Source organism: Zalophus californianus, chromosome 15 (assembly GCF_009762305.2).
Source record: "Zalophus californianus isolate mZalCal1 chromosome 15, mZalCal1.pri.v2, whole genome shotgun sequence".
NCBI classification, from domain to species: Eukaryota; Metazoa; Chordata; class Mammalia; order Carnivora; family Otariidae; genus Zalophus; species Zalophus californianus.
The window spans coordinates 3,586,342-3,608,442 of NC_045609.1; the positions used below are offsets into that span (position 1 = coordinate 3,586,342).

The 22,101-nt window shown below is 39.2% G+C and overlaps 1 protein-coding gene across 1 annotated transcript in view; it reads left to right on the forward strand.

Annotated features, from left to right (window-relative positions):
• The window catches only part of PCDH15 (protocadherin related 15), a 1,343,394-nt gene that overhangs the window by 1,006,662 nt on the left and 314,631 nt on the right, over window positions 1-22,101 (forward strand). The window contains exon 16 of the mRNA XM_035724230.1: window positions 18,401-18,594. Coding sequence (XP_035580123.1) covers window positions 18,401-18,594 — 194 coding nt within the window. The remainder of the gene's footprint in view (window positions 1-18,400; window positions 18,595-22,101) is intronic.

The following is a 22,101-nucleotide window of genomic DNA, read 5'->3' on the forward strand; positions in this document are numbered from 1 at the left end:
TTCCAATAAAGCCTGTATTTTCCTAGCAAGTCCGAATTAATGGTTCCTTCCACCATCTTCCCACATGTCCAGTTAGCATCTCTTACCCCCACACAATTTACTGTGCCCTGCATGACGCTTAGCTCTTATGTGTCTGTCTACCCTGTGAACCTGAAAATTCCTCTAGGACAGGAACTCTTAATGATACCTGACCACCAGTGCTCGGCACAATCACTTCCCCACTGTGGGGGTTCACCAAGTAGCCATGTAATTTGTGCCCCCAATGCTCTCTCAGTCAGTACAGAAAGAGTCTCATTCTAGAAATGCATTCTGTTTGGCTTAAGAATACCCTCTGTCATAGAAAAAGTGTCACCCCCTGGCCCCCCCTTACTCCACAGCTGCATCGAGGCCATGCCTTTCCTTCTCTTCAAACGGAAGATACTCAACACTGACACATTTCTCTTACTTAGGCTGAGTTACAGGTCCCTGAATAGTACAGCTGGAAATGACTTCAAAAATATTTCTTGTTCCCAGCCTCATTTTATAAAGAATTTGAGTTAGCACACGGATAAATGATCGGTCCCAAATCACAAAGTTTATAAGTGGCAGAGTTGATGTTGAATCCAAGCTAAAGACAAAAGACTTTGTGTCCCGTTTTGCCACTTTGTGCCCTTATGTGACTCTCGACAAATAGCTTAGTCATCTGTACCAAGGTTTTTTACTCTTTGAAAAGGTGATAACTATAGTACCAGCTTCACAAAGGTGTTCTGAGTATTAAATTAGTTCTATAAACTAACACATGTGCACTTTGCAAATACATTGTGTATAAATGTTATCTAGCCATTATTATTATTAATATTATTGAACTGTCCTCATGGATTGTATAAAGCATTTATGATTATTAATGACCTTTACTGTCTTATCTGGGTATATCCTTATGTATCATGTGTATTGGTTAGTACTTTGCGGAAGACACATAAACACTACATATAAAAGTATATATTAAAATTCTTTTTTATGATTTCCAGCATTTTAAACAAAATTAGGATAAGCCCATGTAGTATTTTAATGCCTTTCGACTATTTCATGTAAAATAATGAGAATGTTCTCTGTGGTAAGTGTGTGTGCATGTGTGTTTGGGTTTGTGATATCATGACTCAAGTTTGAGGGAGGGTTCTATTTATGTAAAGTCTTGGAGGAATTTAGTATTTCAGCAAATCCCAGATAATGATTTGATGAGCAAACCTTATTGAAATGTAAGCATTTTTTTATATTCGTACACAATTTTCATTTATTTTTGATATTTGAAACAATTTAATTTTACCAAAGACCCCATAAAATTTCTTACCCAAACCCACTTGCATTAGAACAAAAACAAATACCTAAAATCATATGTGTTACTCACTTGTGTTGAATCTGAGACTCTGTTACACTGTCTGCATTTTGTACATGTAGAGGACACTCCCCACTTGTGAGAAAGCACCACTTTCCATGTAGTCGCTCAGGTTGGAAACCAGAGTTATTCCTGACACAGTCTCACTCCCTCCTCTCAATCAGTTACCAAGTCCTACTGATTTCTCCTTACGCACCAACCAAATGCATCTACTCCAATCTCTTTCCACTGCCATCATCTTCTGCAAGCTGCCATCAGCTCTTCCTGGGGCCCGACAGTGCTCTCCTCTGGGCTTTGGGTGTATCTCCTCTCCCCATCATGTTGATGCAGCACCCACTGGACTCTTGTGAATTTGAGAGCAAAGCAGTAATTGTCCTGCTGTTGCCTTCAGTGATTTTCCACAGCTATCATAATAAAGCCCAGTCACTATCCTGCATGACCCGTCTGCTGATGTCTCTCCAATTTCCTTCTCGTCAACTACCTTTCTCTTGCTCTTTCAATGCGTCAACTTTTATTCACGTGCTTTTCATCATTAAGATCTCAATTTACATGTCACCTCTTCAAGGAAGCCTTCCAGGACTCCTTTCCCAAATTATCCTCCCTCTATCCCAGGGCAGCCTGGTTGTTCCTTCATAGCATATTTCCAAATTTATTATAATTTTATTCATCTGTTTCTCCTACTAGTTAATAAGCTCAAGTAAGCTCAAATGATGTGTAGACTCTGTCGGTTTCTCCATTTTCTCTCTTGTTTTACTGCTGTCTGTATAGAACATCATGCAGAGCACCTGGTCCATAGTAAACCTTTTATAAAGTTTTGTTTAATGGACAAATGGATAAAGGAACTAATGGGTACAGGTGAAAGAAGTGTTCTTTAATATGTATGAGTGTTGGGAAATTACCCATGTTTCAGGTTAAAGTGATTTAAAAATTAATCAGCTAAACTGCAGCTGTATTCATATCCCTAGGACATCATACTTCCTAGCTTGATTATCCAGAAGAATCTCTCCAATGAAGGCTCTTGAGAGGCTGAACAATCTGACTGAAAAAATGTAATGGGAAAGCATTCACATATTTTTGGAGAAGTAAAAGTGAATAACAGTTATTTGAAAATCATTCACTGTGCTGAGTGAAGTGCCTAGCGCTGTGCAAGTCATAAGGAATAAAGAAACGACTAACATTTAATTTCTGACCTTCAGTAATTACTAGTGTAGTAGGGGAGAAAGGCATATAATGGTTTTATTTTTTGATGATGATAAATATGGCTCATATCATCTAATTAAACACTACAAAATTTTTTAACATCTAAATTGGTCTTAAGACCTTAAGAGTTGTGTTGTGTAGGGCGCCTGGGTGGCTCCGTTGGTTAAGCGACTGCCTTCGGCTCAGGTCATGATCCTGGAGTCCCGGGATCGAGTCCCACATCGGGCTCCCCGCTCAGCGGGGAGTCTGCTTCTCCCTCTGACCCTCTTCCCTCTCATGCTCTCTGTCTCTCATTCTCTCTCTCTCAGAATAAATAAATAAAATCTTAAAAAAAAAGAAAATTTAAAAATAAAAAAGAGAGTTGTGTTGTGTAGATTAAGCTTTCCCATTTGACAAACTTGGGGAAAATATTAATGATACCAATACAGTGATCACAAACATCTGCATTTTGAACTTGAATAGGTAAAAAGTAATTCTCGCATTTGGCTTTTATATTATTTTTCAATCGCCATCCCCCTTTCCTGATATATTTAGAAACCCAGCTTTTCTCAGGAAATGTATTTGTAAAGGCAGTTAAGTTCATTTGCTTTTATATTTATCTAGCATGTTTTGGGTTGTCACAGTAAAAGCCCTCCATGGTCAATTTCAATAATTGATGCTTAAATGCGTGCATTTTTATAAAGCTTTTAATTGTATATGGTTGCTTTTAATATCATCTACATTTTACATTTTTAATTTTGACAATATTCTTACTCATCATTACAGTTCTAGATATTGCTGGTTTACTAAATAATTGTCTTGAAATTTAGAAACCAGAAGAAACTAAAAGAAACAAAAATGTGTAATATATTTTATACTTCTTTTTTCCTTTTCTGTATATCAACAAAGGTTGTTTGCTTTTCAGAAAAAAAAAATCTGTTTCCCTCTCAACTCCCTCTTGCAGTAAATTATGTTAAAATGTCAAAGCATAGTCATTTGAGTAAAAGCAAAATGCTTCCATATTGAGATGTTTCAAAGACAGAGAATCTTAGAAAAAAGCTAACATTCCAAATAGAGAATTAGGGATTTCTTGGAAGCCTAGTAAACTTGCTCATTCAGTTTGGCCAATAAAACAAGCAAAACACCACTGAGAAAGCCCTTAATATACATGCATAGTACAAACACATGCCATATATGTATATTCTTAGACAAATTATACTTTAAAGTATACATTTTTATGTATGTGATGCTAAACTAGAGGCTCTGAAAAATAGGATGAAAAAGATGCAGTGCTAACCCTTGAGAAGCTTCATATATATTGTAGGAGATGATCCTTATTCACAGTGAAATAATCAGAAAATGTCACAAACCATTATTGATTTATTTATTTTTTTTTAATTACATGGAACAGACTAAGACTACGGTGAGAGTTCATTGAACATGAGTGGGGAGGATGGTTTGGTAGGGCGTGAGTAGCCGGGAAGCCTTCATTGCTGATGAGAACCCCACGGACCTATCAGGATGATAAGTGCTCAGACGGGCAAGGTTATTGGAGGTGTGTACGGGTACAACCAAAGGCATGGGATTTCGTGGGGCATTAAAGACACTGCTCTGAATGCTGTTGAACAGGGAGGAACCAAGTGGGAAGAGATTTGCCTTTCTTTTACTAAGTCAAGTATGTCTTGGTCTCTTCTTCTAAGAAGAATGTCATTACAGGCATTTCCGAACTTTGTATTCTTCTTATCCTTCTCTACTAGCACATCTACTAAAGATAACTTTTCTTTCCTGTCTCCTCTTCTAGACCACAAGCTGACAGAAAATATTCTGTCTGTATCTTCTACGCTTTAGCTTTAGAACGTGACATCTGGCACAAATTAAGGTCTGAATAAATGTATCAGTTTATCTCTCAGTTAAAGGCATATCCCACACAGCAGAGTAATTCAGATTAGGCACTGTAGACAATGTAAGGTTTCTTGAAGAAGTATTTAAGACGAGGTCTTTAAATTGATGAGTTAAGTCCTTGGCGATGGCATTTCTTGGAAGCCGACTTTGAGGAACTCTTTCTTGGAGGTAATGAGGGTAGAAGCTGAGCGTGAGATAGTGCAGCCACTTGAAAGCATTTAAGGTTCTGGTTTACAGTCTCCGAGTCTGAGTAATGAGACTCAGTCAAACCCTACAAAAGCATCATGAAGTTGCCGCAGAAAAGGAGCTAACTCTCCAAATTCTCAAGCAATATAAAGAAACACTTTCAACAGTCACCTTGTTGCTGTTTTATTCTTGAGCTTTTTATCAGGCAGAGGAACATCTAAATGAGAACCCCATCTCCAGTAACAATACTTTGAATGGTCCATAAAAAATTAATGATTATGGTATCATTAATGAATTATACATCTGGAAGATCCCTTTGCTGAACACCTGCTCTACTGAGGTCGCTGCCATCTTGGACTACTCTAGGACATGCTGAACAGAAGAGGGGTGACGAGTAGCCCTGTAAGCGTTTTTTTCAAAGCATCGCCAGCTCACATTAAGGCTGCAGAGAGTATAATGTGGACATAATTAATTTATGCATAGCCCAATTTGCTTGATCAGCTGGAGTGGTCTTAGGTTCAGACTGACCGCCAGCCTTGAGAACCACTAGGCCTCTGTAGCACCAAGTTTATTTAGCTTCAAGTGAGGACACAGGGTAGGCAACAACATAACTTTTATGGTAAGAACATAGTGAAGTCTTATGACCTCTAAACACAACTTCCAATGTCTTCTACATCATCTGCACTTGGGATATATTATCCCCTTGATACATATAGGGAAGGCATCTTCCTGAAGGTTTTGTTATAGCAACTTCTATAATGCATAGTGCATAAAAGCAGACTTACCAAAATCCTGGTAAACACCTGAATATCTTTTATTCAGTAAGGAATTGGAATTCCCTCTGCGAAATACATTTCCAACCATAACTTTTCCTAAGTAAGTTGTCTGATATTTCTTTAACATTTTAAAGATTATTTCTTTCCTTCATCTTCTATTACTCACACCTTTTTATTACTGCTGATAGAGACATTGAACTGTGTATGTAAATTTTTCCAACGTAAATTAAATTCTTCTTCGAACAAATCTGCCCCCATGGTTATTACCTAGCTGGTGAGTTCTAGGTTGCCTTCCCAAATAATCTTTCTATTCCAGAGATCAATATCCACTCAGGCTTCATTTTTATCAACTGCATGAATGAACAAGAAATCCTTTATTGTATCATACAGCTGAGGCCACGAGATCAAATGTTTAACACAACACAATAATCCCATGTTATTATATCAGCTTTCCCAACAAAACCAGGTTGTTCTCCCATATCATACATTTTCCATTACTGGGGTAGGCATTAGAGACTATCTCTTCAGGCAACTCTGGGTTTCATCTGCTTTAGCGTCCTAACCGTATGCCACCTCCTAGGTATAAATTTTCACTGACATGAGCTTCTGGGCATCATTTTAGTGCAATAGGCATTTGTCTTTCATGAGGCAGCACAGTGTTGACCCCCAATCTGTCCAAATCTCACTAAAGGTATCATGGAGAACTACATTTCCGAGTGATTCCAGGTAGGCCTTATACCTTGGCTTCACGCAAAAGCCAAAGGCCGTGGCCTCCTCTAGCATTAGCCATGACTCAGTATCACATCGGAGAGGTTCTCTGAAATGTTCTCTCTGACAATGTTCTCACAGAAGACATCCTCCCTTCAAATCCTTGCATATTCCCATTCCATATTCCACATTTTCACCTTTTTCCCTTTTATGACTTTTCTTAACACACAGCTCTTTGGAGCTCGGTTGAGCCCCTCTCTCCCCCACCTATTGTGATAGTCCCTGATACCTATCACAAAGGTCCTGAACTGTACCTTCTTATCATTTTATAGCAAGTGTCAGGAAAATCTGTTCTTTAACAATCTCTAGATTTATATTTTAATTACTCAGTTTGTTTAAACACTATACTGTAGTACCTCTGGATTTTGATATTGACCCTGAGGACTTTTTTTAATAACATATCTGGACTTCATCCCCTGAACATATTTCTCTTAAGGGTGTGATTCCTAATGTCTCTGCATGATTTTTGCTTTGATTTTTCATTTATGTGTGGCTTCATGTCAGCCAGTGATTTGCACAAACACCTAAGCCCATAAGGCTTCTTGCACCCTCTGCCCATTGACTTGAACATGGGTTGGGGTGAGCACAGGAAGCTCAGGCAAGGCCCAAGACTTCCTGTTGGCATGGACATTCCCCAGGGCTCCTCTATGTATGGGAATAGCTTCAGAGATGTGCAGAGAGCCTATCCAGCCCTTCTACTGGGCTTTCCTTTTCTGTCTTTTTCTGCTGAATTTCTGTCTTGTTTGCTTACAACAGCTGAGACAGCACCTCTACAACTTGTATTGAATATACCACATTCAATCCCCACTGTGCTTCTTATTACTTCTTTTTTTTTATTTTTTTATTGTTATGTTAATCACTATATATTACATAATTTGTTTTGGTGTAGTGTTCCATGATTCATTGTTTGTTCATAACACCCAGTGCTCCATGCAGAATGTGCCCTCTTTAATACCCATCACCAGGCCAACCCATCCCCCTACCCTCCTCCCTTCTAGAACCCTCAGTTGGTTTTTCAGAGTCCATCATCTCTCCTGGTTCGTCTCCCCCTCTGACTTACTCCCCTTCATTCTTCCTCTCCTGCTATCTTCTTCTTTTTCTTTTTCCTTAAAATATGATGCGTTATTTGTTTCAGAAGTACAGATCTGTGATTCAACAGTCTTACACAATTCACAGCGCTCACCGTAGCACATATCTTCCCCAATGTCTATCACCCAGCCACCCCATCCCTCCCACCCCCGACCACTCCAGCAACCCTCAGTTTGTTCCTGAGATTAAGAATTCCTCATATCAGTGAGGTCATATGATACATGCCTTTCTCTGATTGACTTATTTCACTCAGCATAACACCCTCCAGTTCCATCCACATCATTGCAAATGGCAAGATCTCATTCCTTTTGATGGCTGCATAATATTCCATTGTGTATATATACCACTTCTTCTTTATCCATTCATCTGTCGATGGACATCTTGGCTCTTTCCACAGTTTGGCTATTGTGGACATTGCTGCTATAAACATTGGGGTGCACGTACCCCTTCGGGTCCCTACATTTGTATCTTTGGGGTAAATACCCAGGAGTACAATTGCTGGATCGAACAGTAGCTCTAATTTCAACTGTTTGAGGAACCTCCATACTGTTTTCCAGAGGGGTTGCACCAGCTTGCATTCCCACCAACAGTGTAGGAGGGTTCCCCTTTCTCCGCATCCCCGCCAACATCTGTTGTTTCCTGACTTGTTAATTTCAGCCGTTCTGACTGGTGTGAGGTGGTATCTCAATGAGGTTTTGATTTGGATTTCCCTGATGCCGAGCGATGTTGAGCACTTTTTCATGTGTCTGTTGGCCATTTGGATGTCTTCTTTGGAAAAATGTCTATTCATGTCTTCTGTCCATTTCTTGATTGGATTATTTGTTCTTTGGGTGTTGAGTTTGATAACTTCTTTATAGATTTTGGATATAGCCCTTTATCTGATTTGTCATTTGCAAAAATTTTCTCCCATTCTGTCGGTCATCTTTTGGTTTTGTGGACTGTCTGTTTTGTTGTGCAAAAGCTTTTTATCTTGATGATATCCCAATAGTTCATTTTTACCCTTGCTTCCCGTGCCTTTGGTGATGTTTCTAGGAAGAAGTTGCTGTGGCTGAGGTCGAAGAGGTTGCTGCCTGTGTTCACCTTTAGGATTTTCATGGACTCCTGTCTCACATTTAGGTCTTTCAACCATATGGAGTCTATCTTTGTGTGTGGTGTAAGGAAATGGTCCAGTTTCATTCTTCTGCACGTGGCTGTCCAATTTTCCCAACATCATTTGTTGAAGAGACTGTCTTTTTGCCATTGGACATTCTTTCCTGCTTTGTCAAAGATGAGTTGACCATAGAGTTAAGGGTCCATTTCTGGGCTCTCGATTCTGTTCCATTGATCTATGTGTCTGTTTTTGTGCCAGTCCCATACTGTCTTGATGATGACGGCTTTGTAATAGAGCTGGAAGTCCGGAATTGTGATGCCGCCAGCTTTGCTTTTCTTTTTCAAGATTCCTCTGGCTATTCGGGGTCTCTTCTTGTTCCATACAAATTTTAGGATTATTTGTTCCATTTCTTTGAAAAAAGTGGATTGATTTTGATGGGGATTACACTGAATGTGTAGATTGCTCTAGGTAGCATTGACATCTTCACAATGTTTGTTCCTCTAATCCATAAGCATGAAACGTTTTTCCATATCTTTCTGTCTTCTTCAATTTCTTTCATGAGTATTTTATAGTTTTCTGAGTACAGATCCTTTGCCTCTTTGGTTAAATTTATTCCTAGGTATCTTATGGTTTTGGGTGCAATTGTAAATGGGATTGACTCCTTGATTTGTCTCTCTTCTGTGTTGTTGTTGGTGTATAGGAAGGCTACTGTTTTCTGTGCATTGATTTTATATCCTGCTACTTTACTGAATTCCTGTATGAGTTCTAGAAGTTTTGGGGTGGAGTCTTTTGGGTTTTCCACAGACAGTATCATATCATCTGCAAAGAGTGAGAGTTTGACTTCCTCTTTGCCGATTTAAATGCCTTTGATTTCTTTTTGTTGTCTGATTCCTGTGGCTAGGACTTCTAATACTATGTTGAATAGCAGTGGTGATAGTGGACATCCTTGCCGCGTTCCTGACCTTCGGGGAAAAGCTCTCAGAATTTCCCCATTGAGAATGATATTCGCTGTAGGTTTTTCCTAGATGGCTTTTATGATATTGAGGTATGTATCCTCTATCCCTATACTCTGAAGAGTTTTGATCAAGAAAGGATGCTGTACTTTGTCAAATGCTTTTTCTGCATCTATTGAGAGGATCATATGATTCTTGTTCTTCCTTTTCTTAATGTATTGTATCACGTTGATTGATTTGCGGATGTTGAACCAGCCTTGCAGCCCAGGGATAAATCGCACTTCGTCATGGTGAATCATCATTTTAATGTACTGTTGGACCCTATTGGCTAGTATTTTGGTGATTATTTTTGCATCCATGTTCATCAAGGATATTGGTCTGTAATTCTCCTTTTTGATGTGGTCTTTGTTTTTGGGATCAAGGTAATGCTGGCCTCATAAAATGAGTTTGGATGTTTTCCTCCCATTTCCTTTTTTTTGGAACAGTTTCAGGAGAATAGGTATTAATGCTTCTTTAAATGTCTGATAGAATTCCCCTGGGAAGCCATCTGGCCCTGGGCTTTTGTTTCTTGGGAGATGTTTGATGACTGCTTCAATTTCCTCAGTGGTTATAGGTCTGTTCAGGTTTTCTATTTCTTCCTGGTTCCACTTTGTAGTTGATACATCTCTAGGAATGCACCCATTTCTTCCAGGTTATCTAATTTGCTGGCATAGAGTTGCTCATAATATGTTCTTATAATTGTTTGTATTTCTTTGGTGTTGGTTGTGATCTCTCCTCTTTCATTCATGATTTTGTTGATTTGGGTCACTTCTCTTTTCTTTTTGATCAGTCTGGCCAGGGGTTTATCCATCTTGTTAATTCTTTCAAAGAACCAGCTCCTAGGTTTGTTGATCTGTTCTACTGTTCTTTTGGTTTCTATTTCATTGATTTCTGCTCTGATCTTTATTATTCTCTTCTCCTGCTGGGTTTAGGCTTTATTTGTTTTTCTTTCTCCAACTCCTTTAGGTGTAGGGTTAGGTTGTGTATTTGAGACCTTTCTTGTTTCTTGAGAAAGGCTTGTATTGCTATATACTTTCCTCTCAGGACTGCCTTTGCTGTATCCCAAAGATTTTGAAGAGTTGTGTTTTCATTTTCATTGGTTTCCATGAATTTTTTTAATTCTTCTTTAATTTCCTGGTTGACCCATTCATTCTTTAGTAGGATGCTTTTTAGCCTCCATGTATTTGAGTTCTTTCCGAATTTCCTCTTGTGATTGAGTTCTAGTTTCAAAGCACTCTGGTCTCAAAATATGCAGGGGATGATCCCAATCTTTTGGTAACGGTTCAGGCCTGATTTGTGACCTAGGATGTGATCTATTCTGGAGAATGTTCCATAGGCACTAGAGAAGAATGTGTATTCCGTTGCTTTGGGATGGAATGTTCTGAATATGTCTGTGAAGTCCATTTGGTCCAGGGTGTCATTTAAAGTCTCTATTTCCTTGTTGATCTTTTGCTTAGATGATCTGTCCATTTCAGTCAGCGGGGTGTTAAAGTCCCCCACTATTATTGTATTGTTGTCAATGTGTTTCTTCGTTTTTGTTATTAATTGCCTTATATAATTGCCTGCTCCCATGTTAGGGGCATAGATATTTACATTTGTTAGATCTTGTTGGATAGACCCTTTAAGTAGGATAGAGTGTCCTTCTTCATCTCTTATTACCGTCTTTGTTTTAAAATCTAATTTGTCTGATGTAAGGATTGCCACCCCAGCTTTCTTTTGGTGTCCATTAGCCTGGTAAACGGTATTCCATCCTCTCACTTTCAATCTGGGGCTGTCTTTGGGTCTAAAATGAGTCTTTTGCAGACAGCATATCGATGGGTCTTGTTTTTTATTCCAATCTGATAGCCTGTGTCTTTTGCTTGGGGCATTTAGCCCATTTACATTCAGGGTAACTATTGAAAGGTATGAATTTAGTGCCATTGTTTTGCCTGTAAGGTGACTGTTACTGTATGTTGTCTGTGTTCCTTTCTGATCTGTGCTGCTTTTAGTCTCTCTCTTTGCTTAGAGGACCCCTCTCAATATTTCTTGGAGGGCTGGTTTCATGTTTGCAAATTCCTTTAGTTTTGTTTGTCCTGGAAGCTTTTTATCTCTCCTTCTATTTTCAGTGACAGCCTAGCTGGATATAGTATTCTTGGCTGCATATTTTTCTCGTTTAGTGCTCTGAAGATATCATGCCAGTCCTTTCTGGCTTGCCAGGTCTCTGTGGATAGGTCTGTTGCCAATGTAATATTTCTACCATCGTAGTTTACATATCTCTTCTCCCGAGCTGCTTTCAGGATTTTCTCTTTGTCTCTGAGACTCGTACGTTTTACTATTAGATGTCAGGGTGTTGACCAATTTTTATTGATTTTGAGAGGGGTTCTCTGTGCCTCCTGGATGTTGATGCCTGTTTCCTTCCTCACGTTAGGGAAGTTCTCTGCTATTATTTGCTCCAATATACCTTCGGCCCCTCTCCCTCTTTCTTCTTCTTCTGGGGTCCCAATTATTCTAATGTTTCGTCTTATCGTATCGCTTATCTCTCGAATTCTGCCCTCGTGCTCCTGTAGTTGTTTATCTCTCTTTTTCTCAACCTCTTTATTTTCCATCATTTGGTCTTCCATATCACTGATTCTCTCTTCTGCCTCATTTATTGTAGCAGTTAGTGCCCCCATTTTTTATTGCACCTCATCAATAGCCTTTTTGATTTCGACTTGGTTAGATTTTAGTTCTTTTATTTCTCCATAAAGCATGTCTCTAATAAATTCCACGCTTTTTTCAAGGCCAGCTAGTATCTTTAAAGTCATGATTCTGAACTCTAGGTCCGACATCGTAGTAATGGCCGTATTGAATAGGTCCCAGGCAGACGGTACTACCTCTTGTTCTTTTTGATGAGGTGATTTTTTTCATCTTGTCATTTTGTCCAGAGGAGAATAGATGAATGAGAGAACAAAATGCTAACAGGTTAACAACGTCTCCAGCAAATATACCCTGTACAAATCAGAAAAGACCTGAAACCAGGGGAAAAGAAAGGGAAAGAAAGAAAAAAGAAAGAGAAAAAAAAAACAACAAAAAGATAAAAACAAAAACAGAACAGTACAAAAAAAGCAGAATATGATCAAATATGATCAGGCTAGTGCATAGATCAGTGCCATACAATAGATTTTGGGCGTATTTTGGTCTCTTAGAAAAAAGTGCCTCCTAAAATTTTAAAGGAAGAAAGACATATATGTACAAAATAAGGCTTGATACAATGAAGGGATGGAAGATGACTGTAAAGATGAAAATTATAAAAGATTTTATAAAAGGAATTGATAAGATAAGAAGTTGTTTGAAAAAAGAAAGAAGATTTAAAAAAAAATAAAGAAAAAGGGAGAGAATGTGATCAGGCAGGAGACTAGAACAAAGCCATACACTAGTGATTTAGGGTATATTTTGATCTGTTAGAAGAAACTGTATCTCAAAATTTTAAAGAGAGAACAACTTATATATATATGCCAAAAATAAGGGTACCTATGATGGGATAGAATATGACTCTAAAAATGAAAAATAAAAAATGTTTCTTAAAAAAGGGATTGATAAGATGTTGGTTGAAAAAGGGAAAAAGAAAAATAAAAAAAAAACAATTAAAAAAATTAACTTTGATGAACTAATGAATCATGGTAAAAAAAAGCCATGAATTCTATGTGCAGTATTCCCTTAGCGCTGGAGTTCTCCCATTCTCCTTGATCGGTAAACTCGGTCTTGGCTTGCTGGCTGTTCGTGCTGATTTCTGGGGGAGGGGCCTGTTGCCGTGGTTCCCAAATGTCTTTGCCGGAGGCTAAATTGCCCTGCCTTTGTCGGTCCGGGCTAAGGAAGCTGCTCCGGTTTGCTCTCGGGAGCTTTTGTTCCCTGCAAGCTCTCGGTACAGCTTTGGAGGACGACAGTGAAAATTGTGGCTTCCCAATCTCCACCCGGAGTAGCTGAGAACTCGGGGCCCCGCTCCTCAGTGCGCCCCCAGAGAAAAGCAGTCACTCCCGTGTCCCCGGTCTCCGGCCGCACTCCGTGCTCACCCGGCCTGTGGCCGAGCGTTGCTATCTCTGGCACCCGACCCCGTGCGGAGTCTCCAAACCCAGCAGATCCCTGCAGTGCGCTCCCGCACCGCTCCTCCCGGGGGAGGAAGGGGAGTCTCCCCGGCTCTGCCGCTTGTTGGGTCCCTGCTGGAGGAGCAGTGCCCCGACTGGGCCGCGGATCACAGTTTATGGCCACCCCGAGCTGCGAGCCCACGCCTCGGCTCCGTCTCTGCAGCCGGCTTCCCCGCTCCCATCCCTGGGAGCTCTGGCGCACTCAGGCTCCCCCGGTCTTTCTGTGACCCCGAGGGTCCTGAGACCCCACTGTCCCGCGAGGGTTCCACCCCCTGCTTAGCCACTGCAGCGACGTCCCTCCGCGGAGCCGACTTCTAAAAGGTCCGATTTTGTGCTCCGCGGCTCTAGCACTTGCCAGAAGCGGCCGACGGAGGCCCCTTCCCCCGCCGTCTATCCTCCCGAATATCGCCTCAGGGGTGATTCACTTCTCCGCACGTCCTACCTTCCAGTAAGTGGTCGCTTCTCTGTTCAGAGAGTTGTTGCTACTCTCCTCTTCGGTCTCCTGTTGAGTTCGTAGGTGTTCAGAATGGTTTGATCCCTATTCAGCTGAATTCCTCAGACCAGACGAAATCCAGGTCTCCTACTCCTCCGCCGTCTTGCTCCGCCCCTCGCAAATTGAACTTCATTTTTAAAAGATCTAAACACGAGTATTCATGACCTTGCCTTGTACTAAATATCACCCAACTTATACATATGGCTCTATTTTTTTTGTCTGCCTGGTTTGAATAGTTAACATGAAGAATAAAGAGATTGAGAAAGACATTCTAAGAAATACATATTTTTTTAAACTGCTTAATTTATTAATTTAGATAATTGCTTTGTTTAAAAAAGAACTGCTTTATTACAGGGAAATATATATGTGTGTGTGTTTTTTATCTGCGTATACATATTTTTTATTACTTTTTATGGAGCTAATCATGATTTCTAAACAGGTGTAACTACCACTTCCATAGCATGATCTTTGGCCATTGTAGTGAATAAGCATACACTGAATCAAGGATGATTTCATGTATTTAGTGACTACTTGGCACCGCATACCAAAACCTCCAAGTACAGGACCCCTAGAAGAATAAATAGTCACAAAGCAAGCCCAGGAGAATCATTAATCATAACTCTTTTCCTGTAATATTTGGGATTCTAATGTTGAAGAGACATAATTTCAAATTAAACTAGCTTTTTTCTTTTTTGAAAAAAGCAGTACATTTTTTGTTCATATATCATAAAAGGTCAGGCATACGTGCAAACGGTGTCATCAATGATATTCTCCCCATTTCCCGGCATTGTCTTTTTTCTCCGTCCTGCAGAGACCCAATGCAGGCGTAAAGATGAGCAAATGTTAGATATAAATCGACCAGTCTAGCCCTTGGGTAATTAAGAGCCACTCTTTCCCGTGGTTCTGGGAGTTACCCTGACTCTACCAACTTGGATTACTTGCCAATTCTTACAACAAACAGCCCAGGCCTGAATCTCACTCCCATTGCTGGAGCTAGGATCAGCCCAGCAATGATCCTAGCTCCGGTAATGAAGGGGATGAGCATCTCTCCGAGGAAAATGAGAGGCTCTTCCTAGAAGCAAAGCCCAGGATGCCAATGGGTCAACATGCCTACCCACGGTCAGCTTAGCCATCATTCATATAAAAATACCACGTGCAGTTGATTATAGTTTAAGTATGATGATTTCTCTATGAACTATGACTTTTATTGAATCCTTGCTTCATTTGTGAGACTCCAATCTAAGGTTGTTTTTTAAGTTTATGATCCAACATTCTTTACATTTGTCCTTTTACGTAAAGCCATTATTTTTCAATTTCTTAGGCATAGGAAAGAGATTGAGGAGAGAAATAAACCACAGTCAGAACTAGCCACGTCGTATTTATTTACTCGTTTTTATTATTTTTTTTTTTTTATCATGGGAGAGAGGGGTGGTTGAGGATGTCTGGAACGCGTGGGTATGGGGATGGCAAGAGGAAGGAATTGTGGGAGGGTGAGATTCGACTCCGTGAAAAGGATAGTATGCTGCAGAAAAAGAGATACAGATGCAGGACTCAGAGTGTCTTACCATTTATGTATCATAACACTGCAGGAAACCAATTACAAATCATAGATTTTATTCTACTGCCTGGTAACTTATAAGCAACACATTGGCTTCTCCATGAACATCAACTGTTCCTCCGTCCTCTTTGATTTAGGAGGCGGACACCCCCTCTGCTTTGGCAATACTTTCACATGCCTTCATCTCAGGAGACCCCTGGTCACAGTCATTGGGTCATAACTGAATGAAATCCCCATCAGACTTTAGGTTCCAGGTCTCTCACAAGGGACATTACCATTTTTCTGGATATTCAGCCAGTGCCTCCGTTCCCTTTTCGAATCCTGGACCAAATAATTGCTTCACCATAGTTTTGTTTGCACGTGTGGGGACTCAGTTATGTTGGTTTTTAGCCTACTATGTTCTGACTTAGTACTAAAAGACTGAAAAATAATGTAAAGTTATTTAAATCACCTAAACGTGGAACTGATTTTTGGTTTATTGAACTCTCTACCTGCCATTGGTTTCTGTGGATCTAGTGGTGTTCCCTGTCATCTGTGGTTGGCTGGCTCTGCAGTCTGGGGACTGTTTTTCTCACCTCTTCTTTGCAGTACTCTCTGGTATTTATAGCACCTCCCAGATGGGTGCCTTCCTCAATTTAATTATTATCCAGCTTATCCTCCCTTCCAATATCATTCATGAAAATGTTAAATAAGGCCAGCCATAATACCTACATCCCCAAAGCATGCTCCTCAACAGTTCTTAACTTGAGACATTGCCATTTATCATCAAATTCCTTTAGCCAATTTAAGTCCCAGGAAGAATGTTAATATTGAATCCCATTTGAGCTAAATTTTAATTAAGATTTCCTGAGACATTATGTTAAGTGATTTACTATAATCAAAATTGATATCTCCTCTACTACCCCCACTCTTAATTTTCTAATTTTACCCACATGCGAAAGAGAATTGAGTTGGTCTTGCTTGACTCATTCTCCATAAATATACATCATTCACCTGTTCTGTTCCTGCAGATAGTTTCCTTCTCCTTTGCCTTTAGGACCATGTCTATCATCCTCCTCTAAGTCCCAGAGTCAGGTTATGAAATGCATTTCCTTATGGCGACCACATCTGTCCACCCCCAAACACCTAACCTCAGCTACCTGAATGCCAATCTCTCAAATTCCCTTCTTCCCTCTCAATTATTTTTGTAGCTACCATGTCTCTGCACATTGTCAATTCTGAATGCAGTGGACACTAAACACAGAAACAGAGTATGCACTGTATATCCCCTTAAGGGTGATGGTGTATATAAGGCACTCTGCTGACATATTCTCAGGATGGTGAGCATGAACATCTGAATGGGCCATTAACATGGCACTCTTGAAAGTGAATTCAAGTTTCAAGGTAAATGTGCACACTTACCTTTGATCTAAGAAAGTGCACCAGAGGGTCCGGGGGTCACCCAAAAGAATCTGTGAACAATAAAAAACTATTACTTTATAGAAGTGAAAATTAGAGGTTAGAAATACATATGAAAATGTTAGTAATAAGAAAATGTTTTTCTGTATGCTTACTTATTAAAATTATGTATTTTACTTATTCAAGAGGAAACTTTTAATTATTTTCCCCTATGTGTAAACTTATAGGAGGCCAAATTTCTTATCCCCATCGATCACTTTTGGAATGAGGAAAACAGAAAATTCTGTGAATGTCTGAGGGTGCTTGGGTGGCTCAGTAGATTGAGTGTCTCCTTCGGTTCAGGTCATGATCCCAGGGTCCTGGGTTCGAGCCCAGCATCTGGCTCCCTGCTCAGGGGAGAGTCTCTGCTTGTCCCTCTCCCTCTGCCCCTCCCCCTGCTTGTGTGCTCACTCTCTCTCTCTCTCTCTCTCAATTTCTTGCAAATAAATAAATAAATAAAATCTTAAAAAAAAAAGAGAGAAAATTCTGTGAATGTCTGTAAAAGGTGTATTATAAGATTTCCCACTAGAATCTACTTCCCCCAGGAGGTAAATTTGTATTTATCAGCAAAGAGCCTTATTTAACTCATTAAATCATTCTTACCTTAATTTTGCTTTATTGCATTAACAATGGTCATTCTGTTCTCACATGTAATGACCCAAATATACTTTTAACTTCTGGGTACAAGTTGCTTCATAATGACTATAAACACCTACAAATTAGCCTTAGGAATGCTCATGTGGTGATGTCAAGGACCTCTGAATTCATTCCCTCTTCTCAGAAACAACAACAAACAAAAAACTTCTTGGACTTGACAGTCTAATTTTTTAATAAGATATTCTATAATCGGAGATGCATTTGTTTGATTTTGGAAAGGCAATACCCTAGGCGTTTTCCGTCTTTTTTAAGTCAGTGTGAACAAGATCATAAAGATCTTTCCGAAAGCGAAGTAGAAATAAAGGTTGCAAGGACAGGAGACTCTCTGAGAGACGGAAGGAAAATAGTATGGATGTGAAAGGCAAAAGCAGAAGGAAGGATGACAGTAATAAAGACAGACTTCACCCACTAGGTTTTCTCCAGTCTCGGGAGGCAGTAATATGTGTTCATATGTCCAGAACAGGAGGTAACGTAGAAGGAAAAAATTAACTTTCCGACAGTGATATTAGATTTGCTGTTAGACCCTTTCTCTTCTTTCCTTTAGTAAATTAAAATACAGTCTTCAAGATCCAAAACTTTTATCACTTTCATAAGGAAAGAAAGAAAAAAAAAATCCTTCCTGCTGGGATTGCTTCCAAAACAGAGCACCCTTGCCACCCTTCCAGACAAGAGCGAATGTGCCAAGAGATCTTTCTTCACCTACATTCTGTCTTTGAAAGCGTGCTCCTTTTGTTAGGGGACAGGGACACGGGATGGAAAACTGAGCCCCAGGAGGACTGACGATGTGGTTTTCTGTTCCAGCTCACAGCCGTGGATGCAGACGAAGGGTCCAACGGGGAGATCACGTACGAAATCCTGGCTGGGGCTCAGGGCGACTTTGTCATCAACCACACCACGGGGCTCATCACCATCGCCCCGGGGGTGGCACTGACGGTGGGGCGCACCTTCGCGCTCACGGTCCAGGCCGCGGATAATGCGCCTCCCGCGGAGAGAAGGTAAGGCACAGCGCAGCCACTGCGCCTTCTCCGCGCTCCCGGTTAACCGTGCCCTGACACGGAGGAAGCACAGCAACTGTACTTTTATTCTGACACGTCTAAATTTGACCAGAAAATTCGAGGGCCCAAATTCTCAGGAACTGCACGTTCTTACTTGGTTAAGTTGTAGGGAAAGGAAAATAAAGAAGATTAAACCACAAAATAAGTAACTGTGATTTCACAGATGTGAGGGATGCAGATCTCTATTCTAGGGGGGACCTGGGAAATATCAGAAATAGGTAGCCAATTTATTGCTGAAAAGCAAGGTTGCTAACATGAGAGGTCACAGACATAGCAGCGACATGAAATGTCTTGGGTTTGAAGCCGCCTCTCAATGTCTGGGTAATTATTCAAATATATACATAAGTGTGTGTGTGTATAGATATGTGTGTGTGTGTGTGTGTGTATATATATATATATATATACACATATATATTCTCTATATATACAAAATATACATGCATACGTGCATACATACAAATATATGCACTATATATTCTATCTATAGAATTTATTATAGAATTGATCATTTAGCTACAAAATATATATGTAACCCATATATACATATTCAAATATATAGATACATGGATGGTGTGAGAGAATCAAAAGCAAAAGGCTTCCCACTATTACAACTGCATTTATTTAGTGCCCTACCTGAGATATCTTTTTTATTAATTTCTTGCTTGCTTCCCAATTTTCAGTATGCATTTAAAGAAAATATGAATGAATAGTAATTCATTCCTGCATCTGGTGGGTCTGTCCCCTTACAGCATATCCTAAGGTTCTTTCAATATGAATACTGAATAATTTCTTCAAAATTCTTTTCTCAGCTACATAATATTCTTTCATACATGTGTTATACTGTGTAAGAAACCCACTGTCAATGGACTTTCAAATTCCAGTCGCTCCTTTACTGACAATGAAGAAATAAATGACACCAAACAAGCGTCATTGTGAATATGTGCAAATACATCAGCATAGTAAATCCTCATTTACCAAAAGGCACATGCAATTATAAGTTTCAGCAATAATAGCCAAATTGTATTCCATGGGGCTCATAACAATTTACAGTTCCAACTGCCAAGTCTGAGAGTAGGTAATTCTACAGTCTCCCCAGCTGTGTGTCATATCAGACGTGGATTTTTGCCAATTTAATCGGTAAAACATAACATCTATTTTTATTTCCTTATGAGTAAGTTTGTTTCCTATGCTTATGAGTCAATTCTGTTAGTTTTCCTGTAAAGTCTGTGTTCATAGTCTCTGCCCATCTTTCTATTGATATGTCAAGCCAAGGCTATAATTATTTTATATTTGCTATTAATGATTATATAGATTCATGCTGTATGTTTAAATCTTTGTTGCATTTGGGATTTATCCTAGGGTACACTAGGAGGTATCAATCAGCAATATATTTTTTTGAGGCTACTCTGCCATTTTTCCCATATAATATACTAAATAGTTCATCTTTTTCTCACTGATTTGAGATGTTACATTAATTATATCATACATTTTCTCATTTATTTGAGTTTGATTTGGAACTTTCTCTTCTATCCCATTAGTTCACCCAACTTTTCATGAGCTATTGTCACAATTTTAATTGTTAATGTTTTAGACTGTGCTTCATAATATGGTGGTGCTAACTTACCTCAATGCTGTTTTTCTCTAAAAGTGTCTTGGTTGCTCTTTATATTAATTTTTTTTATTATAAATAAGTTAGTTCAGTGAGGTTTTTAACCATATTTTGACTAGGAACACATTAAATTCACAAATTAATTTACTTAGGGTTAAATTATATGTTTTTGATGTCGAATCTTTCTATCCAAAAACTATTTGCCCATAATTTCTTGTGTGTCCTGTAAGAGTTTTTATTTTTTATTTTTTTATTTTCTTTTTTTAAAGATTTTATTTATTTGAGAGAGAGAATCAGAGAGAGCACATGAGAGGGGGGAGGGTCAGAGGGAGAAGCAGACTCCCCGCTGAGCAGGGAGCCCGACGCGGGACTCGATCCCGGGACTTCAGGATCATGACCTGAGCCGGAGGCAGTCGCCCAACCAACTGAGCCACCCAGGCGCCCTAGAGTTTTTATTTTTTAAATATTTTCTTTATATGAGTCCTGTGCATTTCTTTGTTGGTCTGTTTCCTTATCTTTTGCTGTTATTGTACATAGACTCTTTTCTCTTTCTTCTATCTGGTTGATATTTATATATGTGAAAGCTATTAATATCTTTTTATTAATTTTAACCCACTTTCTTATTTAATTATTTTATATTTTTGTAGTTTTCTCATCAATTCTTCAGTGTTATCCAGGAATGTATTTATAAATAGTGAAAATTTTATATCCTTCCTTCCATTTTCTTTCCTTTAATTTCATTGGCTAATTGTTTCAATAAAAATGCTTGTTTTTTTTTAAGATTTTATTTATTTATTTGAGAGAGAAAGAGAGCACGCTTTGGGGTAGGGGTAGAGGGAGAAGGAGAATCTCAAGCCGATTCCCTGCTGACCACGGAGCCTGCCACGGGGCTTGAACCCACGACCCTGAGATCACAACCTAAGCCAAAACCAAAAGTCAGCCTCCTAACTGACTAAGCTACCCAAGCATCCCTGCTCATCTTGTTTTTAACTCAAGTAGGACTGTCTGACAGATTTCCTCATTATATTGGGTTATGAGTTTTTTTTTTAATTTTTTAGTTATGTTAAGAAAGTGTTTATTCCCATTTTATTGGCTTTTTAAAATAAGAAAATATATCCCATCATCTATGAAGACAGTAATGACTTTCGTTCTTGAGCTAATCATATAATGATTGATCTTGATATAGTTCCTAAATAAATCTATTTTGCATTCTTACTATGAATGCCACTAGGCTGTGATGTTTTATTCTTGAATTAAAATGCTAGATTATGTTTGTTACTTAATTTAGTGAAATTAGTCTGTTCTCTTTTTGAGAAATTTTTATGAAGATTCCATACAGCTGTTCTGTAACCTCATGAAAGAAATAGAAACCACAAAAAATGCAAGAAAGAATTAACAATTGTAATAGCAAGTGTGAATAGTGGTAAAGATCTCTAAAACCAGTAAATAAATCCAAATTTTGTTCTCTGAAAAAAAGTGATAAAAATATATAAAATAATCAAATGGATAAACCACCACTTCATTTAATCAAAAAAAGGGAGGGGGCACTTGAGTGGTGCATTCAGTTAAGACTCTGAGTCTTGGTTTTGTCTCAGGTCATGATCTCAGGGTCGTGAGGTCAAGCCCCACGTTGGGCTCTGTGCTCAGCGGGGTGTCTGCTTGAGATTCTCTCTCTCTCTCTCTCTCTCTCTCTCCCCCTCTGCCCCTCCCCATCCATGCTCTCTCTCTGTCTCTCTCTAAGGTAAATAAATAAATCTGCTTTTAAAAAATGGAGAAATTTCAATAATAAATTCTAAGAAGGAAATACTACAGAAACAGAGGAAATTAAAAGAATCATA